The 22,336-nt window shown below is 44.0% G+C and overlaps 2 protein-coding genes across 3 annotated transcripts in view; both read right to left on the bottom strand.

Annotated features, from left to right (window-relative positions):
* Positions 1-4,942: 4,942 nt before the first annotated feature.
* LOC121876492 (putative neural-cadherin 2) lies at positions 4,943-22,297 on the bottom strand. Of its 2 annotated transcripts, none has more exons than XM_042381618.1 (16): positions 22,173-22,297; positions 20,729-20,888; positions 20,338-20,565; positions 19,400-19,752; positions 18,338-18,683; positions 17,426-17,716; positions 15,791-15,891; positions 13,265-13,426; positions 12,689-12,880; positions 11,948-12,126; positions 11,460-11,649; positions 7,416-7,525; positions 7,091-7,219; positions 6,619-6,825; positions 6,169-6,411; positions 4,943-5,318 (listed from the first exon to the last, which is right to left on the bottom strand). In XM_042381618.1, the coding sequence occupies exons 3-16, from the start codon at positions 20,455-20,457 to the stop codon at positions 5,245-5,247; spliced, it is 2,697 nt and encodes an 898-aa protein (XP_042237552.1). In that variant the 5' UTR covers positions 20,458-20,565; positions 20,729-20,888; positions 22,173-22,297; the 3' UTR covers positions 4,943-5,244. The 2 variants fall into 2 exon arrangements, with proteins under 2 accessions (XP_042237552.1, XP_042237551.1); XM_042381617.1 differs by having other exon boundaries at positions 6,142-6,411.
* The window catches only part of LOC121876491 (putative neural-cadherin 2), a 61,804-nt gene continuing 61,254 nt past the window's right edge, over positions 21,787-22,336 (bottom strand). Inside the window, exon 16 of the mRNA XM_042381614.1 lies at positions 21,787-21,813. Within this exon, the coding sequence (XP_042237548.1) occupies positions 21,787-21,813 (27 nt within the window). The remainder of the gene's footprint in view (positions 21,814-22,336) is intronic.

The following is a 22,336-nucleotide window of genomic DNA, read 5'->3' on the forward strand; positions in this document are numbered from 1 at the left end:
CCTTTTGTTCCTTTAACGTCAATGAATTAGCGCAAGAAAGTTTTTACTAAAATTGAGAGGACTTTTCAGGCTAACCCGGAAGGATCACACTGCATGGAACTTCCAGAAGTAAAAACTGGTATCCTGCTTCAGGAAGTGCATACAGTACAGTATGACCTGGCCCGACATTTACAGTCTCTTGGAAACATTATCAGTGTCAAGACACCATATCAGGAATTGAAAGCAGACAGAGCTTCACTGGTACTGTGATAGCTGTTAAGTGAGGCTACTACCAGTAAGTTGCATATAATCCAATCGATGAAAATTCCGTAAACTTAAACGAAAAAATTTGCAAGTTGAAATAAAGGGTACATATCAAAAGAATAAAATCAACAGTCAATGAAATTAAGAATGTTTATGCATGAGTCGTCTATGCAGGAAAGAATAATCAATCCTTGGCAGGAAGATCGAAAAATCTGATCGAGATGACAGGGTGAAGACTGCATGGAATTCCATGATGGAATCAATTAAGAAAGACATCCATGATGGATATTATCTTTGAGAGATGTCGTAAAATGTGGCAATGAAAAATATATAGAAATAATACAAATGAACTCTGTTAAAGTCATGATGGATGCCTACTTTACTATAAATGATTTTGTTGCAGTCATCAAATAGTTACCGGTGCTCTATGTAATAGGCTTGTAGTGGATTTCTCCCCTACAAACGCTGTTTGTCGCTGAGTAGCCGACCCCACCAATTCCCCAGTGTATGCCTCGTGGTCTAGGTCAACCAGCGCCGCCATACATCATGGAGCGGGGGTCAACTACTAAGCCACGCCTACCCCCCGCTATTTAAGACCTGACCTCGTGGTGACCTGCCTCTTTTCTACCTACACCAACCAGCCAGCAACACCTCCTCCGCCTGCCTGGTGGTCCTCGCTCCCGCCGGCGAGCATGGCGACCCACAAGCTGGTCCTCCTCTGAGCGTCCTCACCAACCAGCTCTCTCTACATCACTCTTGTAACCACGCTGCCTTCCCAGCACCAAGCTGCATTGTACATCCAATACAACATGTATATAGAGAGCACATTGTGAGTTTCCTTTCTCCAACCCATCCTGAGTGTGAACCAAATATCCTGAACCCCACAGGCTAATAGTCCAGATGATCCTCATAGTTCAAATCACCACCGCAGACACAGCAGCCAGATAGTCAAAGCTTACTTTCTGCTGTTCACCTCATGTCAACTTACGAGCCAGTGCAGTGCCGAGTAATTTGTCGTGCAATCTAGGGTATGTCAATATGGTTTCCCAGTGCCGAAACGGCATTTGATTATGAGACATTTTTTTAGTTCCTCTAATATAGAGGAACTAAATCTTTCACTGCACTGCCACGGCACATTGGAAACCAAGAAATAGAGAGTCTATATTTCTTAGTTTCCTGTGTGTCGAGACAGTGCAGGTAAATAACAATGGTAGACAGTAGGGCAACTTGACCACGGATAGCCAACAAAAGTGCCAGGTGCTTATTTCCAGGAGGGTCCGTTGCCTAGGCTTACGTTTGGTCTCTAATCAGTAATAGTGTGTCTACATGATTACTAGTGAAAGTTTATTTGATAGAATTCAACAAGCATTACACTGCGCTTGGACTATCCAAGGCTGGCGGATCACTTCCTCAGTGAATACTACTAATGTAGTACTCTACTCTCTCTTCTCTTGCTGTGGTTTCAGGTTATGTGTTTCTTTGTTTTTGCTTTGAATTGTTTAATACCGTAACTGGTTTTGATGTGTTTTGGTAACGCGTATCTTTCACCAGTATGTCAAGGATTCAAGCCTCGGCCTGGATACGCTTGAGAATTGAGAAGGGTGTTATCTAGTGTGACCGTGATCCTACCAAACATCACAGGTTTCTCGACCTCTGCTTTCCTCCTGTATTAATTGGATAGACCAATCGCCCTAACGGCTGTCAGTTGATAAGTGGTGAAAAGGATAAAAAAGAAAAGTGTTTTTCGCTTGACCACGAACACGAGGTATAAATTTATGTCACTCCCTCTAATGCCCTGCTAGTTTATATCCATAATCCTTGCAAAGTTTATTGTTAGATTCTCTGGCTACAGGCCATTTAAAATCCTGTAAGCGTAATTCAGGCTCAGTTGCTTCACTCTACCAGTCACACTTAATCTTCGTGACCAACGTGATCTCCTGCGCTCATACCAGAATGAAATTCACTGCCTTGTTTTCAATAATTTTATTCTTGGTTTTTAGCTTTTGTGTTAAGGCAGAGTACCATGACGAACAGGAATAGTCCAAGGGACATCGTATGAACGCCGAACAAAGGGTCGTGCGGGCATCAACTGAGAGATATTTAGCATTTCTATAAAAAATGTATTTTGGCAAGAGCTTTTTATGCACTTATTTTCACTACAACTAGGCTAATACTGATACTCTTCACGACTGAAACTATGCTTAAGGTGCGCATGGTGGCACATATTCAACAAGATACTAAAAACTCTCAGTAAATTTACGAAATTTACAGCACAATTTGGCAAGCGCCGAAAAACCCACTTGCACTAACTGGGCAGTCGGTCAGTTCCGTCACGCACTGTTTGCAAGTGCTGCACTGGGCAATTTCAATTAAGAATAAAGATTCAAATATTCAGAGTTACAGCTAGGATCAATGTTCAGCAGAATTTTCAATGCACACATTTGTTTCAACATTTGTTATTAATAAAACTTAAGTGACTTATTATACATAAACAAATTTATTCGCAAACTGTGATTCTAGGACATGAATTTGCAATGAGCAGTATAGCCTACACAAATCTGTATACAGTAGTGATGCATCCAGGATCTCCCCATACCCCTAGAAGCCTTGGACATGAAGAACGTTAGCTTCCTGTAATGCCATGGTGACATGTACATTTTCATTTTCTAGGATTTTTTGTATCATTTATTTTAGTGAAAATATTTTAACATTATAGAAAACATTCTCTTAAAGGTTTTCGCTCGTTTTCCGTTCTTTGTTTGGCCAGGCGACCGTAAACATCTATCTTCTTTATCCTGATCCATCGAATCGTGGATTTCTCTCCTGCTTTTAATAATTTCATTTACCGGGCCAGTTATATCTCCTTGTTGGTATTCATAATACTCCATTACTCGTTAACTTCCTATTTTGCAATATATTTTCCTCCACACTGTCTTACCGCCCTTTTTTAATATCGACTCCTATGTGCCTATACCAACTTCGGATCACCTTAAGATTCGCCCCTCAAACTTATTCCACCTGAAGATTAGCCACCCTGACGCTATCTGGGAATTAGGTTAGTGTCAAGGAGGTTAATCTTCAAGTGGAATAAGCTGGGGTGATGGAGGCCGCGCATCTTAGGGCGATCCTTACTTCTCGTCTATCCCATCTCCATCAAATCTCCAAAACATTCTCCTTCTTTCTCTGGCTTTTTTATTTTTCTTCAAGATCATGAGTATTTTATTTGGATCACATAAATATTAGTTCCTCAGCTTATTTCACCTAATGATTAAGCACCCTAATGCTACCTGAGGGGGTTAGATTAGGTTATTTGGTTAAGAGTTCGGGTAGTTAAGCTTCAGAGGAAATAAGCTTGGGCTAATCATGTGGTCCTTATCTTTATCTACAGACACAGGTCAATAAAACACATCTGATAACAACATATCAGTATTTTACTAGTCAGATAAACTTTTAGAAAAATACAAAACGTTCGTCCAGCCATGTTCACACTACACCTCATAATTCCACCTTAGTTCCATCGTCTAGGCCTACTATATTTTGACATAATTAGGATAAGTATTTAACCTTACAGACATTTAATGATTTTTCGTCACAGATAAAATTCTCTACGTAACAGTGTTTAATAGTGATCATTCATATCGCCAAACTGTATGTTGATTAATATCACGTAACAGGAAGTTCTTTACAGCTGCCCACCAGTTTTTCAAGTTCAGTGGATGTGTAAAATCCTTATGCTACAATTTTCTGAAGTTCTCTGCTGTAAATTGCCACAATAACTGTCTCGAGGACAACACTAGCATTAAATAGTTTTTACAAGTTTACAGTATGTCAACGCTTACGTATTTATCCTATAAGCTTCACGTCATACTTATTTATATACTATCTGGTGTGTGTGTGTGTGTGTGTACATGAAACTTTTTGCCTCTCTCTATCTTTCATATCGTTTTCGTATTATTCTTGAAAACATTCTGATGGAAAATCTTATATCACTGGTTTTGTCTTAACTAGCATCCCGTAGGTCTTTTTTTTACATTCAGTACAAACACACCAGCTCGTGTTATTCAGAGCCCAGCCTTGCAAAGGTTCGCACGATACTTACCTTCGTACCTGAAACTGTCTGAATACTTCTTAGTGAATGAATCAACGTAAAATACTAGAATAGCATTTAAAAATACGATCAAATTTTGGGAGAGATTCTGTACATTCACATAGTATTCTGTCTTATCTAGTGAAGTATTTTTTATACTATTCTTAGATGTTAATTCAATGTTTTAGCCTAAGTCAATCAGTTGGGTGCATTGTTAAATATTTCAGACACGACCGTTCTCTCTACACCAGATACAACATTAAGGACTTTTTATTTAGAAGTGCTGTCATGATTATAGACTTGCATCAATTATTGGAATAAAATGTTGTATACAGTGACACAAGAGAGAGCCTGCGGCACACAGTCTACCACAGAGAGGCACAGAAGCAAGTTTACCAGTGTTCATCCGGGTGTGTGTGTGTGTGTTTACAGAATTGCTGGGTGTTTTTGGTTCATGTGATGTGTTTGTAGTTTGGAGAGAGAGAAAGGGGTAAGATGCACCTTTATATCTAGATAAAACTTATAATTAAATATAAAAAACGCTACTATATATATATATATATATATATATATATATATATATATATATATATATATATATATATATATATATATATATATATATATATATATGAATGTAAAGCGTCGTAAACATTATACTGTAATCACACCTGGACATTTTGTTTTCATAGGACTTTATTATTTTACTGTCAACAAAGCCACTATTCATTCTGTAAGGCACTAGGTGGGTCGGGTGCTGGCATGACCGCAGGAGTGACAATATATTCTGAGAGGAGTTTCCCTGTTGCAGTGGGTGTGGCTATCTTCTCATCTGCTAAATGAATAACCGACGTGGTTGGTGGAGCGGTGTTTGTGTTTGTTGTGGTTGCCGTCGACTGTGAGCCAGTTGTGTGTCAGGACTCCAGCATGTGCGCCACCTCACGGAACCCGCCCAGGAACTTGGCACTTCCGCTGCAGCTCTCCAGACCTGGGGAGACAGTGATCGTGAGGATGATGGACGCGTCTTGCACTCTACTCAAATCAGCATAAAACATATAATTAAAAACAAGACAATTATTGCTACAGAAGCTAAAGTAAAATAATAAAATAATTTATACAATTATAACTCGAGTGTAAGAACATTGTAAGTTGAGTTAAATACTGTATAAAACTGAGTTGTTAATTACATAACACATCGAGGGCGGATTAAAAAATACACATTAGCAGTTAATATTTGATGAAGGAGACAGGTTTTTTGAAGAGTACTTTTTTATATAATATATACTCTAACTTTACTGACACACACACGCTGTTGACAGAGACTTGCTTGGTGAATAAAATCCACGACTCAACACCGTTCCTAAAGGTACTGTATATTTTCATAACACACACACCCACACACCAGTTCAGTTGCGATGGTGAAGGTTATACAGTACCCGATAACTTATGTGTTTTTCTAGCACGCCACCCTCACTTTGGTGGTGTTATATTAAATTGTAGCACAGGTATTGTTCTCTTAACCCTTTCACAGCGGGAGGTTACCCTAAGCTGAATAAAATCGTCTGGCGGTAGCTAGAATGAAATGGCACGCGGTGAGAGGGTTAAAATGTACATGACCGTGTGTTGTGTACTGAGTTTGTCGCCCCTCGGCAGTAATTAATATTAAAAAGTCGCTTAATCTTTAATCTGTTATAATAAATTATAATAATAATGACTGTTACCCACAAGTCGCAATTAATATTATTATTACGGCAGGAAAACCAATTAATATAAAGTCTAAGAAAAAGAAAGAAAATGAACGACTTTCTTACCAGTACTGGAACCCCAGGAGGACTTACAGGAGGAGAGTGATCCCGGGGAAGACCCGTCTCCCTCGTAAGCGTAGTTCCTCAGGTCGTCCCCGGCAGGAGGACTGCACACTTGTCCCTTGCTGACGCCATTCTTCTTCTCTGCCTCGAGCGTTCCTCCATCTTTGTCTCCTTTATGCTTGATGTGTGGGGCGGCAGGTGAAGCGTTGCACCGCTTCTGGTCTTCCATGCTGCTGGTCACTGAGGCATTATCCACCTGCAGCACGTCCACAGCTGGCCGAGAGGCAAAGTACAGTACAGTACATTAACAAACGGAATAGAACTAACACTACTGTATACACCAGCTCTTATGATTATAGACAAACATAAAAGTTGGCGCTGTGTGAGTCTTCAGTCGGAAAATATAAAGTATATAACAATCAAGTAGTAGTTACGTGTGCATGAAGGACCCGAGAGGAGGCTCAGCAGGTGGTGACTCACCTGCAATGTTGGGGTTCTTGGTCCAGGCTGGCTGGCCGTTGGCTCTCGGGGGCTTCAGCAGCTGCAGCTCCAGCAGGTTGGGCGTGTGGCTGCAGGGCGGCGATACTTGTTCTTTACAGGTGACTGTGTCATCCTTGTCGTTGGGGGCGCCCCTGCGTAGCGCGGACCGTCGGTGGTGCTGGTGCAGCAGGAAGGCGCAGATCAACACTGTAAGATGGTTATCTTGTGTTATGGTTCTCTCTGTGACTCACTGGAAGATCCTTCACTGTACCTATGTTTTATTTGTGATTCATTTCAGTATTAATAAATGACAAAGACTAGTAATGTACAATTATTTTTTCTTGTGTTACTTATTACCATATTCGTGGATAATGTGTGCAGTACGTCTTCTTCCTTTAATCAATACAGTACAGTATACAACCAAAGCAATATTACCAGCAATAATCTGGGGTAAAGAAGACACGACACTCACGGAGGAGGAAGGTGCACCACACTACTATGGCCACCAAGGCGGCCAGGGAGAGCTTTAGGGAAGTTTCTCCCACGTCTGGCAGGTGACAGTGCTGTCCGCTGAACCCCGCCGGACACGCACACACGTAGCCTGCCACAAGACGAGGAAATATACCCAAACTAACCATATTAGAAATATACTTCTTAAAGTACAGTTGTTCGCACAATAGTAATAATGCTAACGTATATTACATTTAATATTTGATCTTGACTTATTTACTATGTACAAAATAAAAAACAATTATCCTGCGTACATCTTAACAAGCTTCACACACACACACACACACCTGGCTGGGTGTTGAAGCATGAACCACCGTTGAGACAGGGCTGCCACACACACTCGTCCTCGTCGTCACAGGAGGTCTGGCTGCTGGTCAACACACGTCCCTCACCACACCTACAGGGACAACACCTGTCATTATAACCCTATACTCTTAACACTACTTCACCCACGACACGAGACCATGAGTGAGTTAAAAGTATATATATATATATATATATATATATATATATATATATATATATATATATATATATATATATATATATATATATATATATATATATATATATATATATATATATATATATATATATATATATTTTTTTTTTTTTTTTTTAACGGTTATCTCCATACTCTACACAATCGTTAAGAGAAGTGGCTCTTGCAACAGTATTATGATTCCTAATAATTAAAAAAACAATGCAAAAGTCTTATGAATACGACACTTGTGAAAAGGATATAGATATAATTTATTGCGACAGTGAATGTTTGTCTGGAGAACTTTTGTTGTAGAGTGGTGGATACATGAGTGGTGGATACCTGAGTGGAGGATACATGAGTGGAGGATACATGAGTGGTGGATACATGGTGGTGGTGGTGGATACCTGGAGTGAAGGATAAGGAGTGAAGGATACATGAGTGGTGGATACCTGGAGGATATGAGGAGGATACATGAGTGGAGGATACTTGAGTGGAGGTGGTGGATACATGAGTGGTGGATACCTGAGTGTGGATACCTGGAGTGAAGGATACATGAGTGAAGGATATGAGTGGTGGATACCTGGAGGAGGATACCTGAGTGGAGGATACAAGGATACTGAGTGGAGGATACCTGAGTGAGGGATATAATGAGTGGAGGATGGAGTGGTGGATACCTGGAGTGGAGGATACATGAGTGAAGGATGCCTGGAGTGGAGGATACCTGAGTGGTGGATGCCTGGAGTGGAGGATACATGAGTGGAGGATACTGAGTGGAGGATACCTGGAGGGTGGATACCTGAGTGGAGGATACATGAGTGAAGGATAAGGGATGGATACTGAGTGGAGATGGTGGATACCTGAGTGGTGGATACCTGAGTGGATGAGTGGTGGATACTGATGAGTGAGAGGATACCTGGGTGGAGGTGGTGGTGGATACTGAGTGGGATACCTGAGTGAGGATGCCTGAGTGGTGGATGCCTGAGGGAGGATACCTGAGTGGGAGGATACATGAGTGGAGGATACCTGGTGGAGGATACCTGAGTGGTGGATACCTGGAGGGAGGATACATGAGGTGAAGGAAGGATACCATGAGTGGAGGATACCTGAGTGGTGGATACCTGAGTGGAGGATATGATGAGGTGAAGGATACTGAGTGGAGGATACATGGAGGTGGGAGGATACCTGAGTGGGGTGGTGGATATGAGTGGAGGATGCCTGAGTGGAGGATGCCTGGGTGGTGGATACCTGAGGAGGATACATGAGTGAGGATACCTGAGTGGAGGATACCTGAGTGGTGGATACCTGGAGGTGGAGGATGCCATGAGTGGTGGATACCTGGGAGGATACATGAGTGGAGGATCTGAGGAGGATACCTGGTGGTGGATGAGTGGATATGAGTGGTGAGGTGGATACCTGCTGAGTGAAGGAGGATAATGGAGGATACCAGTGAAGGATACATGGTGGATACCTGGAGTGGAGGATACCTGAGTGGTGGATGCATACATGAGTGGTGGTGAGTGGAGGATACCATGGGGTGGATGCATGAGTGGAGGATACATGAGTGGATGATACTGAGTGAGGATACCTGGTGGTGGATACATGGAATGGTGGATACATGAGTGGTGGATACCTGAGTGGGGGATACATGTGGATGGTGGATACAGTGGAGGTGAGTGGAGGATACCTGAGTGGTGGGCGAATGGTGGATACCTGACATGGTGGTGGATACCTGAGTGGAGGATACTGAGTGGAGGATACCTGAGTGGAGGATGCTGAGTGGTGGATACATGAGTGGTGGGATTTATGGTGGATGAGTGGTGGATAGAGTGGAGGATACAGGAGATGAGGGTGGATACATGAGTGGTGGATACCTGAGTGGAGGATACATGGGCATGAGTGGAAGGATACCTGGAGTGGGTGATACATGAGTGTGGATACATGAATGGTGATACCTGGATGGAGGATACCTGAGTGGTGGATACATGAATGGTGTGGATGCCTGGTGGTGGAGATACATGAAGATACATGAGTGGTGGATACCTGAGTGGAGGATACATGAGGTGGATGGCTGAGTGGTGGATACCTGAGTGGTGGATACATGAGTGGTGGACACCTGAGTGGTGGATACCTGAGTAAAGGATATATGAGTGGTGGATACATGAGTGGTGATACATGAGTGGTGGATGCCTGAGTGGTGGATACCTGAGTGGTGGATAAGTGCATGAGTGGTGGATACATGAGTGAAGGATATGAGTGAAGGATACATGAGTGGTGGATACCTGATTGGTGGATACCTGGTGGTGGATACATGAGGGTGGATACATGATGGATACCTGAGTGGTGGATAACTGAGTGGTGGATATGAGTGGTGGATACATGAGTGAAGGATACATGAGTGGTGGATATATGAGTGGTGTGGGCTACATGAGTGGTGGTATGGGAGGGCATGGTGGTGGATGCTTGAGTGGTGGATACATGAGTGGTGGATACATGAGTGGTGGATATGGGGAGGGTGGATACTGGTGGAGGATACCTGAGTGGTGGATACATGGTGGTGGATACATGGGTGGTGGATATGTGAGGGTGGTGGTGATACATGAGGATGGTGGATACATGAGTGAAGGATACATGAGTGAAGGATGCATGAGTGGTGGATATGGAGTGGTGGATACATGAAGGTGGAGTGGTGGATACCATGAGGTATGAGTGGTGGATACCTGGATACATGAGTGGTGGTGAGGTGGATATGATGGATATGACTGGTGGATACATGGTGGGTGGATACACCTGAGTGGTGGATGCATGATGGATATGAGTGGAACATGAGTGGAGGATAAATGGTGGAAGGATACATGAGTGGTGGATACCTGAGTGGTGGATACATGAGTGATGGATACCTGAGTGGTGGATACCTGAGTGGTGGATACATGAGATACAGGATACATGAGTGGTGGATACCTGGATGGATACATGATGGATATAGAGTGGTGGATACATGATAAATGGTGAAGGTGTGGAGGATACTACATGAGTGGTGGATGCATGAGGTGAGTGAAGGATACAGTGGAGGATACATGAGTGGAGGGAGTGGAGCATGAGTGGTGGATACATGAGTGGTGGATACATAAGTGGTGGATATATGACTGGATGCATGGATACATGAGTGGGATACATGAGTGGTGGATACCATGAGTGAAGGATACATGGATACTACATGAGTGGAGTGGGGATACCTGGATACATGGTGGAAGGGAGTGGTGGATACATGAGGGGTGGATACATGAGTGGTGGTGAAGGTGGCATGGTGATGGTGGAGGATGCATGAGTGTGGATACATGGTGAGGAAGGATACATGATACATGAATTGGTGGATACATGATGCATGGTGGTGGATACATGAGTGTGGAGGATACATGAGTGATACATGAGGATACATGAGTGAAGGATACATGAGTGGTGGATACATGAGTAAAGGATACATGAGTGGTGGATACATGAGTGAAGGATACATGAGTGGTGGATACATGAGTGGAGGATACATGAGTGAAGGATACATGAGTGGAGGATATATGAGTGGTGGATACATGAGTGGAGGATACATGAGTGGTGGATACATAAGTGGTGGATATATGAGTGGTGGATACATGAGTGAAGGATACATGAGTGAAGGATACATGAGTGGAGGATATATGAGTGGTGGATACATGAGTGGTGGATACATGAGTGGTGGATATATGAGTGGTGGATACATGAGTAGAGGATACATGAGTGAAGGATACATGAGTGGAGGATACATGAATGGAGAGGTAACAGTAGACTGGACAGAGTTCGGTGCCTTGGTACAGACCCGCAGTGGTAGGACCTCCAGGTGTCGACGCAGGTGAGCGGGGTCCTGCAGGACACGTTGGCACAGGCAGGAGGGGCGCCACACCCCTGCTCCACGCCCTTCAACACGCTCGCCTGACCCCACGCTGTGCTATTGACCGCAGGTGAGAGCGGTACTCCACGACCTGAGATCCGCAGGTCGTCCATACATCCTGAAGGTGGAATTAGATTAGTGTGTTTTAATGTTCTGGTCTGTGGGTGTATGTGTGTGTGTGTGTGTGTGTGTGTGTGTGTGTGTGTGTGTGTGTGTGTGTGTGTGATTAAATTATCTGTTGTTTCTGATAATATGGTAATTGTAAGCCAAGATAAACACTGTACACATTAGGTTCATTCAAATACTCGTATGTCAACTCGGGGCCGTGACTTTGAACTGCATATGTCAGTGTATGTATCTATGTAGGCGTATGAGCCTGTGTAGTCCCTGAATCACCCCCACTATATAACACCCACCATCATGATAATCTCTATGTATGTTGAACACAGTGACGCCCGCATACTCTGGTGTCCCCCCGACATGGACGCCCTCCTGACCGTCCACCTCCAGCATCTGGCGTCCCTCCAGCACGACGGAGGCGTTGTACAGGTCACCGTCCCCGTCGTCCACCGTCAGGAAGGTCGCCGACCCGTACCTGTCAACACACCTGGGCGTCAGTGGCTGCGACTCCCTCAGCTGTTACCTATACCGGACAGACCTGCTGTTGTTGTCTTATATATACAGTACTGTATAACAAGACGCAAAGAAATAAAGGGTATTCTTCATCGGTGCTCACGAGGAACTTAAAGGACGGGCCATGCACAGAAAGTGTCAGTGGCCGGGAATACAAATGCCTGGCAGCGGTGATGAGGGGGGGAGGGGTGCCAGTACCTTGCAGCGGTGGGGGTGCCAGCACCCAGCGGTACAGCGGTGGGAGGGGAGTGCCAGCACCCTGCAGCGGTGGGGTGCCAGCACCTGCAGCGGTGGGGGTGCCAGTGCAGCGGTGAAAGGGGGAGGGTGCCAGTACCACAGCGGTGGAGGGGAGTGCCAGCACCTTGCAGCGGTGAAAGGGGGGAGGGTGCCAGTACCTTGCAGCGGTGGGGGTGCCAGAGCGGTGGGGGGGTGCCAGCACCTTGCAGCGGTGGGGGGAGTGCCACCTTGCAGCGGTGGGTGGGGGGAGTGCCAGTACCTTGCAGCGGTGGGAGGAGTGCCAGTACCTTGCAGCAGTGAGGGAGTGCCAGCGGCCGTCGGTGAGGGAGGCTCGGGAGAGACAGAGGGAGGTCTGGGGTCGAGGGTGGAGGTGCAGCACCACACACAGGCGGCCGCCCATCACCTCTACTGACCAGCTGTCACGCCCATGTTGTGACGCCAACGCCACCAGCTGCCCTCTCCTCCTCCACGTCCTGAACCTGCGGCGCAACACATACATTCTTACCAAACTTTCCCGGGGTGAAGGCACAGTCACTTGGTGTCTACATGGTTTGGTAACCTTAGTGTGTGTGGTCAGGAGATACCCACAGCAAGAGTCACAGGAAAAAATTCCAATCAGGTCAATACGCAACACAACACCTGATCAAGAAGAGACTGCACAATAAAACAGCATTAAGCGAGAGTCTCTAATTTAAAAGTTCTTGTCGCTCGTCTCACTCCACACTGGATTATAACAGGGACGATCATGTATATAATCTTATTACAAATTATAGGTAACAAAAAGTTGTCCCCATTAAAGATAATTATCCCCATTTAACTTGATAACCTCTCTCAAAACACTGTTGGGTACCATGAGATATTACCTGAGGGAGATGGAGGTGGTGTAACCTAGCAAGGTGAAGGAGAGAGCCAACTTGACGTAGCTGTTGAGCAGGAAGGTGGTGGGGGTAGTGGGTGTGGCACACCCTGGCCCTGACCACCCGGGCTGGCACTCACACCGCAGCGATCCAGGTGAACCTTGACACCTGCCGAGATTAAAAGGGAAGAAGGACAATGAAAAGTTAACACACACACACACACACACACACACACACACACACACACACAGATTACCAATATAACTATCAGTAGTGTGTGGGACCCGGTACAGTTAGAAGAACTCACTGTACACTAGGAAAGATGGGAATAAGGCGTTTGACGACCATAATATGTAAATAAAGCTGTATCCCCCTGGAAACTGAGGAAACTTTTGTAAATAGGGATTTCAATTTAAAGTTTGCTTATAAATTACAAAATATTAAGATATTTTAATGTGTGTAGGAAGGAAAACGTGACGACTACACCTTATGAAATAATATGAATAAACACTTTATTGGTACACCAAACCACTCGTTGTGTCAGGAGAGGAGAGGACCAGATAAAAAGAATATTCTGTACCCTGTAAAAACATATTAATCTCTATAACAACACAGCCAAGTATCTTAGAGGTGTGCTGTGCAATGCTAAAAAGTTTCAGTTAGTTAGGATATCAAAAACTCATTTACCCAACAGAGCGTAAAATTAACACCACGGTTTAATTACATTCAACGATCCTGGAAAATGTTCTCTTGTTCACTTATTGTTAACTTCTCCTATTCATTTATTGTAAACTTCTTTTGTTCATCTACTGTAAACCTTTATAGCGCCGGTCACTTTTTATATACACTCTCCCTGGTAGACCCACGAACATCTGACTACAAAAATAACAAACCCACCATCGAAAAAAAAAAATATATATCAAAGAAAATATTAAAACAGAACCTAACTAATAATAAAAAATCCACATGTAAATCAAGACGACATAATTTATTCGATAACAAAATTAAGGAGTTTATACTATGTAACCAAGAACTGTAGAGACACAAACAAACAAAAACCTATTTTATTTAGACTTCGACAATCAATTCGAGAAAAGCAAATCAAAACAAAACAAAGTAAAATAAATCAAAATTAAACACCTCACTTGGCAACAAAATACAGAATAAACGATCCGACGTTAAAACATTACGATCAAATAATAGAATTTACTCGAAAATACGATGATGTTTAACCATTTCCAGAAGTATATTTAGTAACGGGGGGGGGAGTGGGCGCCATACAGTCATAAAATATAGCCACCCTGAGGAGCATTGCCATCGTTACCGTGTTAGACTGTTAGAGGCTCTGTTAATTAAAGCGGGGAACACAGTTATCTACGTAGCTATGTTAGGCTAGGATGCTTTAATAGAGCTGAGATGACATTCCTCAACTCTCTGGGAGGGGAAAGTGGAAGAGGATGGAGGAGGAGTGAGGAGGAGTGGAATGACAAGAAAATGAAAGGGGAGAGAGGAGATGAAACACGGAAGGAGAAACAGGAGAAGGAGGAGGCAGGAGGAGGTGAGCTGAGAGAGCAAAGTAGAATAATAAAGGAGAGGAAGAGGAGGGGGAGGAGGAGGAAGAGGAGAAAAGAATGAGAAGGAGGTAAGAGGGCTACATTTACTCATGACACGGAGTGAGGGAGGGAGAGGAAGTGCTGTGTTTGAGTCCTCCATCAGTGATATATCTAAATATTTTTTACTTCACTCTAAGTGTTCCGACAAATGATTTATACATACTAAGAGCTAAATACTATAAAAGACATGGATAAAGAACAATTTATATTATTCAACCCCTCAAAAAATTATATAACACGTATGGTATAATGTATTTGTAACCCTGATAAACTACAATGACGGTACAGCGTCACAACAAATCATTATACAGGTCAGTCGGTATTGACATTCTGACTAAAATAAGCATTGTCTTGTTTATATACAGACCTATTCCGAAGGTGTTTTATTATGATGTAAATGGTCATGATAATACGAATAGTAGTAGTAGTAGTAGTAGTAGTAGTAGTAATAGTAGTAGTAGTAGTAATAGTAGTAGTAGTAGTTGTAGTAATAGTAGTAGTAGTAGTAGTAGTAGTAGTAAACAAAATCTTTCTGCCATCCTTTTTATAGTATCAAAGCGTCATATGATCTATACACTCATTAAATACACTCACTCACTCTGATCCACTTGATATCATTCGCCAGAACCACTTCACCAGGTCGGGGATGGCGGTAACGAGTCAGAGGAGGAGAGGGGACCTCGGTGAGTCATTAGTGAGAGGAGTGTAAAAGTACAGCATCATTTAATATGGAATCACACAAACTGGAGTGAGAGAGAATGACGCTTAATTCTATTTCAAACACCTTCCCATCTACACATCTATCATCCCACACACCTGCCCATCTATACACCTGTTATACCACACACCTGCCAATCCACACACCTGTTATCCCACACACCTGCCATCCCACACACCCACCTGTAGTTGAGTGACTGACCTGCCGTGAAGGCCACAGTAGAGGCCGCTGGAGAGACAGTCAGCAGCGACACACCCGGGAGAGCTGGCGCGGCTCAGTACCTCACTACCCAGGTCCACCAGCTGAGGGAAACACAAGGATTACCTCAGTACCTCACTACCCAGGTTCACCAGCTGAGGGAAACACAAGGATTACCCCAGTACCTCACTACCCAGGTCCACCAGCTGAGAGAAACACAAGGATTACCCCAGTACCTCACTACCCAGATTCACCAGCTGAGGGAAACACAAGGATTACCCCAGTACCTCACTACCCAGGTCCACCAGCTGAGGGAAACACATGGATTACCCCAGTACCTCACTACCCAGGTTCACCAGCTGAGGGAGAGAAAAAATAAACTCTGAAAATAATGTAGCCACATGCACACTCAAAAAACTATCTATACAAAATTGTGTTGAAAAAATACGACACAACAGACGAAGGATTTTGACAACCCTACTGAGACAACAGGAGTCGTAGCGTTCATTCTGAAATTCATCAATCACCCCAAGTACAGATAGTTTCTAGAGTGACTGTACCGTGGTAATAACCTGTGTCTCTTGGAAGCTCTTAGGGGAGCTAACTCGTCTTGTTGAAAAGTCTCACAATTATTAAAATGATGTAACACGTATATGAGAATCATTGATAATCTTTGTGGTAATGACTGGAACATAATTATTTTCTCTTTGTGTTTTGAAGTCTACGGTGTTGCGTTTCCCCATTTCACTGTAAAGAAGGAATGTATGAAAAAACAAACATTTGCTTTATAATATTTCAACACAGACAGACAGAGACACATTTATATTATTATGGTAATTGGTTATCTCCACTTAAGTGAGGGAGAGGTTTAATGGGGGTAAGGGAAGGTGGGGGGAAAGTGGAGGGGGTGTTGTGTTAGGGAAGGGGAAAGGGAGGATGATGAAGGGCTGTTTACACTACATAGTTAAGGGGTAATGTAGAGTTCATGGTTTTTTGGTACATGAGGCAGACGTCCTGAGTTCAATCTAAATTAATGAATGAAAATAAACATACAAATAATGTAATTATCTGAGTATCGGTCTGTCTGCAACATACGTAACCTTAAATAATTATAGTAAAGTTACACTTGGTCATCTTATTACGCTCATGAGGGAGGAAAAAGCCGTAAAAGAGATAGTTTAGCTGTTGGTGAGCGTCATTTCACTGCGTCGGTCGTGCACGGCTGAGCTAGTACTGGTGAAAAGTGGTGATTCACTACAGCAGTGCAGTATACGATGTCTGAGTCCCTTGTTGTTCTTAGCCGAGGTGTAGGACTGTGTTTTGTTTCTGTCTTACTGCTCCTCTCTCTTTGTCTCTCCTTTAATCACTTCACTTTATCACCTCTCTACCGTCGTATTTTTCCTTGCTTGCTTGTCTAGTGTGGTTTTAGCTGTGCCATTCAGATATATACTTACAGATCTTTACTTACTGGTGGCCGCCGACCTACAGACATCGTGGGTGATGTGTTTGCCAGGCGTACGATTAATGGTTATTATTGTTTATTATCTCTTGATGTTTCTCTGACTTTGGTCTTGTCTATTTACATCTTTCTCCTTGTTTGTCTCTCTCTACTCCGTGAAACAAAACATCATCCCTTACCTGGCTATTCACTCTGAGGTTCCTGATGCAACCATGAAAGTGAGGTGGGCGGGGGGACGACGGGTTACCCTGCAGGATATGAGCGGAGGGTGGGTGAGCTAGCCCGCCCACCTGCAGAGGCCCACCAGCATTGAGGACCCGGGTACCCTGGGGCAGTCTGGCGGCGCCCCGACAGGTGTGGGCGTCGGGAAGGATGGACGAGGCTGAGTGGTTGTGGGCGGGGTTGGCTGGCAGTATGGGCGGCTCGTTTAAGCTACCACCAGTACACAAATCCACGATCATTTCCACCAACTGTGGGGTAAAGAGGAGGTTGATAACTAGGGGTGAGGAAGACAGATGCGAGGGAAGGGGAGAGACGTAGGTATTGGTACAGACGAGGGAAAGAAGAAGAGAAGATGAAGTAAAGGAAATATTAGGAAAGAAGAGGAAGAGACAAGGCAAAAGAAAGTAAAGGAAAATGAGGGTGAGGAAAGAGAGTGAAGATGGGGGAGAGAGAATATGTAGTACTGTAAATGTTAACCAAAGGAGACGATGCCATTTATCATCACTCTCCCTTAATAGATTTCACCAAACTGAGTTCTCAGTTTGAACTGAAACACTTAGTCTAAATACATTACTTCTGAAGGTCAGGCACTTGAGAGACATATGCTGTTAATTATATGTCGGAAACACTGATATTGATCTAAGTTGGTCACACTGTCTGAAGGTCAACTGTGTCTAATTCTGTCATGTTTTCCTCCGTGTTGTAGCCACTCAAGATTTTTTCCCCTCACAACCATTGAAGGTCTGCCTTTGGTACTCACCCACGACACTTTGTATTTAGTTGTTATTTACTGTAACTTTGAAATATATTTGCTCTTCATAAGAGCTTGAGTATTATTATATGGGTTGACAACCTCCCGTGTTACTCACCTGGTCCTTCCAGATGAGGTCGATCCTGTGCCAGGTGTTGTCAGCGAGGGAGTAAGAGGCGTTGAGGACGAGGGTGACGGGGCCGCCCCCCAGATCCAGCAGGAGGGAGGGGCGGCCCTGACGCAGCTCCAGCAGCAGCAGGTCACTAACAGCCCCCGCCGCCCCCTGGTCTGACCCCGAGTACAGCAGGGTGGCCGCCCCAGACCTGGTGAGCACCTCCATACTCAGGTGGACCTCGGTACAGTGCGGGATGGGCGGCACCCACGCCCACCCGCCCCCACCACCCTCGAAGTGTCTGATGACCACCTTACAGCGGGAACCCCAGGTGTTGTGGGGACATATACACCTGTGTTGAGATAATGACCTTACAACAGGAGTGATGGTAACATATACTGTACACCTGTGTTGAGATAATGACCTTACAACAGGTGTGATGGTGACATATACTGTACACCTGTGTTGAGATAATGACCTTACAACAGGTGTGATGGTGACATATACTGTACACCTGTGTTGAGATAATGACCTTACAACAGGAGTGATGGTGACATATACTGTACACCTGTGTTGAGATAATGACCTTACAACAGGTGTGATGGTGACATATACTGTACACCTGTGTTGAGATAATGACCTTACAACAGGAGTGATGGTAACATATACTGTACACCTGTGTTGAGATAATGACCTTACAACAGGTGTGATGGTGACATATACTGTACACCTGTGTTGAGATAATGACCTTACAACAGGTGTGATGGTGACATATACTGTACACCTGTGTTGAGATAATGACCTTACAACAGGTGTGATGGTGACATATACTGTACACCTGTGTTGAGATAATGACCTTACAACAGGTGTGATGGTGACATCTACTGTACACCTGTGTTGAGATAATGACCTTACAACAGGTGTGATGGTGACATCTACTGTACACCTGTGTTGAGATAATGACCTTACAACAGGTGTGATGGTGACATCTACTGTACACCTTACAATATATTTCACTTGTCATTGTTGTTTCTTACACAGTCTAAGATAAATGCTTATTTAACTCACCTGGTGCCCGTGGAGGTGGGCACACACCTGCCGCCATTGAGGCAGGTGTAGGGGGTGCAGATGGTGTGGTGGGCAGGTGCGGTGTTGCCACAACCACAGGTGGTGAGGACCTCCACCCGGGGACCCACTACGGCCGAGGTGTGGGCGTCCACCACACTGAACCCCTCACCCAAGGCCGCCCGCACCCAGCACCCGTCCTTGCAACTATAGGCAGCCTGACGGGCGGTTCTCCGAGCAGTCCTAGAGGAGGTCCCATGGGCGGCCCCGGTGTCCTCCTGGGTCGTTATAGGGACGATTTCGTGGCAGGTACCCACGCCCACGTCCCGAACAGCCATGCCTAGGACAGCACTCAGCTATCACACAGAAACAAAACCAGCAGATGAATAACACGCCAGGGAGGTGCTGAGGGTGTAGCGCTGGCCACTCCTTCACCGCTGACTAACATAACAGTGAATAGCAAAACACTCAGGACGGATATATTATATCCAGCAGCTGACTTAAGGACGGCGTAAAAATACACCAGTAATGTGTTTCACGTCTCTGGCTGAACCATGTGTTGTGTCATCGTCTCTCATGATCCCAATTACTCAAAAGATTTCTTGACAAATATCAATACAATTATATATGTCGGTATAAAGGACAGTGCCGTATATTCAGAGATAAAAGTGTAAGTAATTCCCATATTGTGACACCTACTCAACCTAGTTATGTACACTGAGTTAAGGGACCACTCTGCTTTATAATTATATCTATGGTACAATGTTTTCAGTGTTCCCGTAACATATAACAACATAACTCAAACGGTCAACAAACACCATTATCACTCCACAATGACACAGTTATGGAATCTACGACACATGAACGTTCACCCTCTTCCTGCCTGCAGTACCTCTATTATAAAGTATAGCACCAATAGATTTTATAGCCGCTTACTGTACCTCTTCTTTCCTGTATAAGATGATGTGGTGTAGGTTGGTTACACCGGGGGAGACTAGCCACACGCGGGATGCTGTGGTGGGTGTGGGTGTGGGCGTGGGCGTGGACAAAGGAGCGAACATGGTGAGTCCCTCTAGTGCTTCCACCGACACCACCCGTATACTCGCGCTGCCGCCCACCACCCACGCCTGCACGGTCGCCTCCAGTTGACTCAGTATAGATGTTCCTGCCTGTGGTGGGAGGAGGTGCACTAGTGACGTGGTATTCATTAAGCAGAGAGTTGGTGTTATAGTAATGTTTATGGAAAGTGTACATTGACATACATACATACACACACACACACACACACACACACACACACACACAGTCTCTCTCTCTCTCTCTCTTCCTGACCTCTTCCTCCTTGACCAGGTGGTAGGGGTCAGCAGCCAGCACGAGAGGAGTTGCATACGTCAGGTCATAATAGTTTAGGGACTTGACCTCCACTGTCACATTGGCTTCCACCCCAAACTGTCCCTGGCTGGAGTCACTCACCTCGAAGGCCAACTCGTAACTGGTAATGGGAATAAAGCTATAATAAACATACTGAAATATATTTAAAACAAAGATAAAACTAAACATATTTTATATAATTATGAAAAAACTTCATTCCATAATTATATCAATTTGTATATATCACCGAAGCATAAAATACATATACTGTACTGTACTGTACGTATAAATTTTTTTTAATTATATGAACGTAATTTGTATTGTTTTTATTTTAATTGTTATCTTCACTTTGTTGTGATCATTATCTATCTTTCTATCTAATTCAGTATTTCACATTTGACATAAAGTTTCCTTCAGTTACTCACACTGCATAATATCTCAATCAATGCCAAGAGCAATACTGACGCAGCAACACAGAGGCTATCAGCTCACACACACTTGACTTCTGCCTTCCTCGTAAGAGAAGATTGGAAGTGGGATAGCGCGCCATTATACCAAATCACTTGCAGTTACTGACCGCCTCCTCTGCCAGCCTGAGTGAGTGCTCCCAAGTCACTACTGACACGGTGAACCAGATTCGACTGCCATTTCATCGCCAATATCCCGATTACAGAAATTCGATTTGGCTTTTGTCGACGTCTCTTTCTCTTAATTGTTCTCTTTCGTTTAGTCTCTTTCTACATCTGTATTTTTATCTTCTCCTCTTACCATATATCTTCTTCTCTTTGCCACTGTTTTCTGTCTTCACTTCCATAAATTTGATCTTTCTCTCTCTCTCCCATATACTGTATCTATAGTCCTTTCTCTCTCAAAAAAAATAATAAAAAATGTAACACCAGCGATCGATCACCCAATTAGTCTAAATTACCGATTTTTGAAAGGAAATTGCTTCCAAATACCCATTCATCTCAAACTTCCAACAGTATCATTGACAAATTAATTAAAAAGACTATCAAATCCTATTTAGTATCTCCCTTGCTCAACGACTGAAAACGGAATAGTAAGCCATTATACCAAATTACCTGAGTTACTGGTATTTTTTCATTCTCTGTGGTGACCGCAAATTGTGAGGGGTAACTAATGTACGTTATGGTGTAACTATTTGAAGTGAGTGTTGATGGCTAGAGGAGGAGGGTAAGACAGATAGGAAAAGAAAGAATAAATGAATCAATACATTACGATTTACTGATACTCAAAATATTACTTTATGTCTGTTAACATAAGAATATTCTCTTGAAATTCACCTTCACCTACCGGCCATCAGGTGTAGAGTCACCTACCTCGGCCATCAGGTTTGAGGTCTGTCACCTACCGACCAGGGTGTAGGGTCACCTTCTTCACCTACCGGCCATCAGGTGTGTCAGGGGGTCATGGTCAGGTCGCCGGTGGAGGTGTGGAGGAGGAAGCCAGGCTGGCGGCGGTGTCGCCAGGCGTAGATCTTGTCTGCTGAGTCCCAGTCATCGGTCCCTCCTTCCCCAGGGGCACCACCACCCCTGGTGCTGGGAGAGA

The sequence above is a fragment of the Homarus americanus genome, unplaced genomic scaffold (genome assembly GCF_018991925.1).
Source record: "Homarus americanus isolate GMGI-L3 unplaced genomic scaffold, GMGI_Hamer_2.0 scaffold42442, whole genome shotgun sequence".
NCBI classification, from domain to species: domain Eukaryota; kingdom Metazoa; phylum Arthropoda; class Malacostraca; order Decapoda; family Nephropidae; genus Homarus; species Homarus americanus.

What these genes read in the sequence shown, in the direction of transcription:
- LOC121876492 (XM_042381617.1), bottom strand. Translation starts at nt 20,457, where the DNA reads ATGTTCGCTCCTTTGTCCACGCCCACGCCCACACCCACACCCACCACA. An exon ending in TACTGTGGCCTTCACGGCAG is followed by an intron (nt 13,427 to 15,790) that starts GTCAGTCACTCA and finishes TAATCTCGGCAG; the next exon opens with GTGTCAAGGTTCACCTGGAT. An exon ending in ACCACCTCCATCTCCCTCAG is followed by an intron (nt 12,881 to 13,264) that starts GTAATATCTCAT and finishes GTTGCGCCGCAG; the next exon opens with GTTCAGGACGTGGAGGAGGA.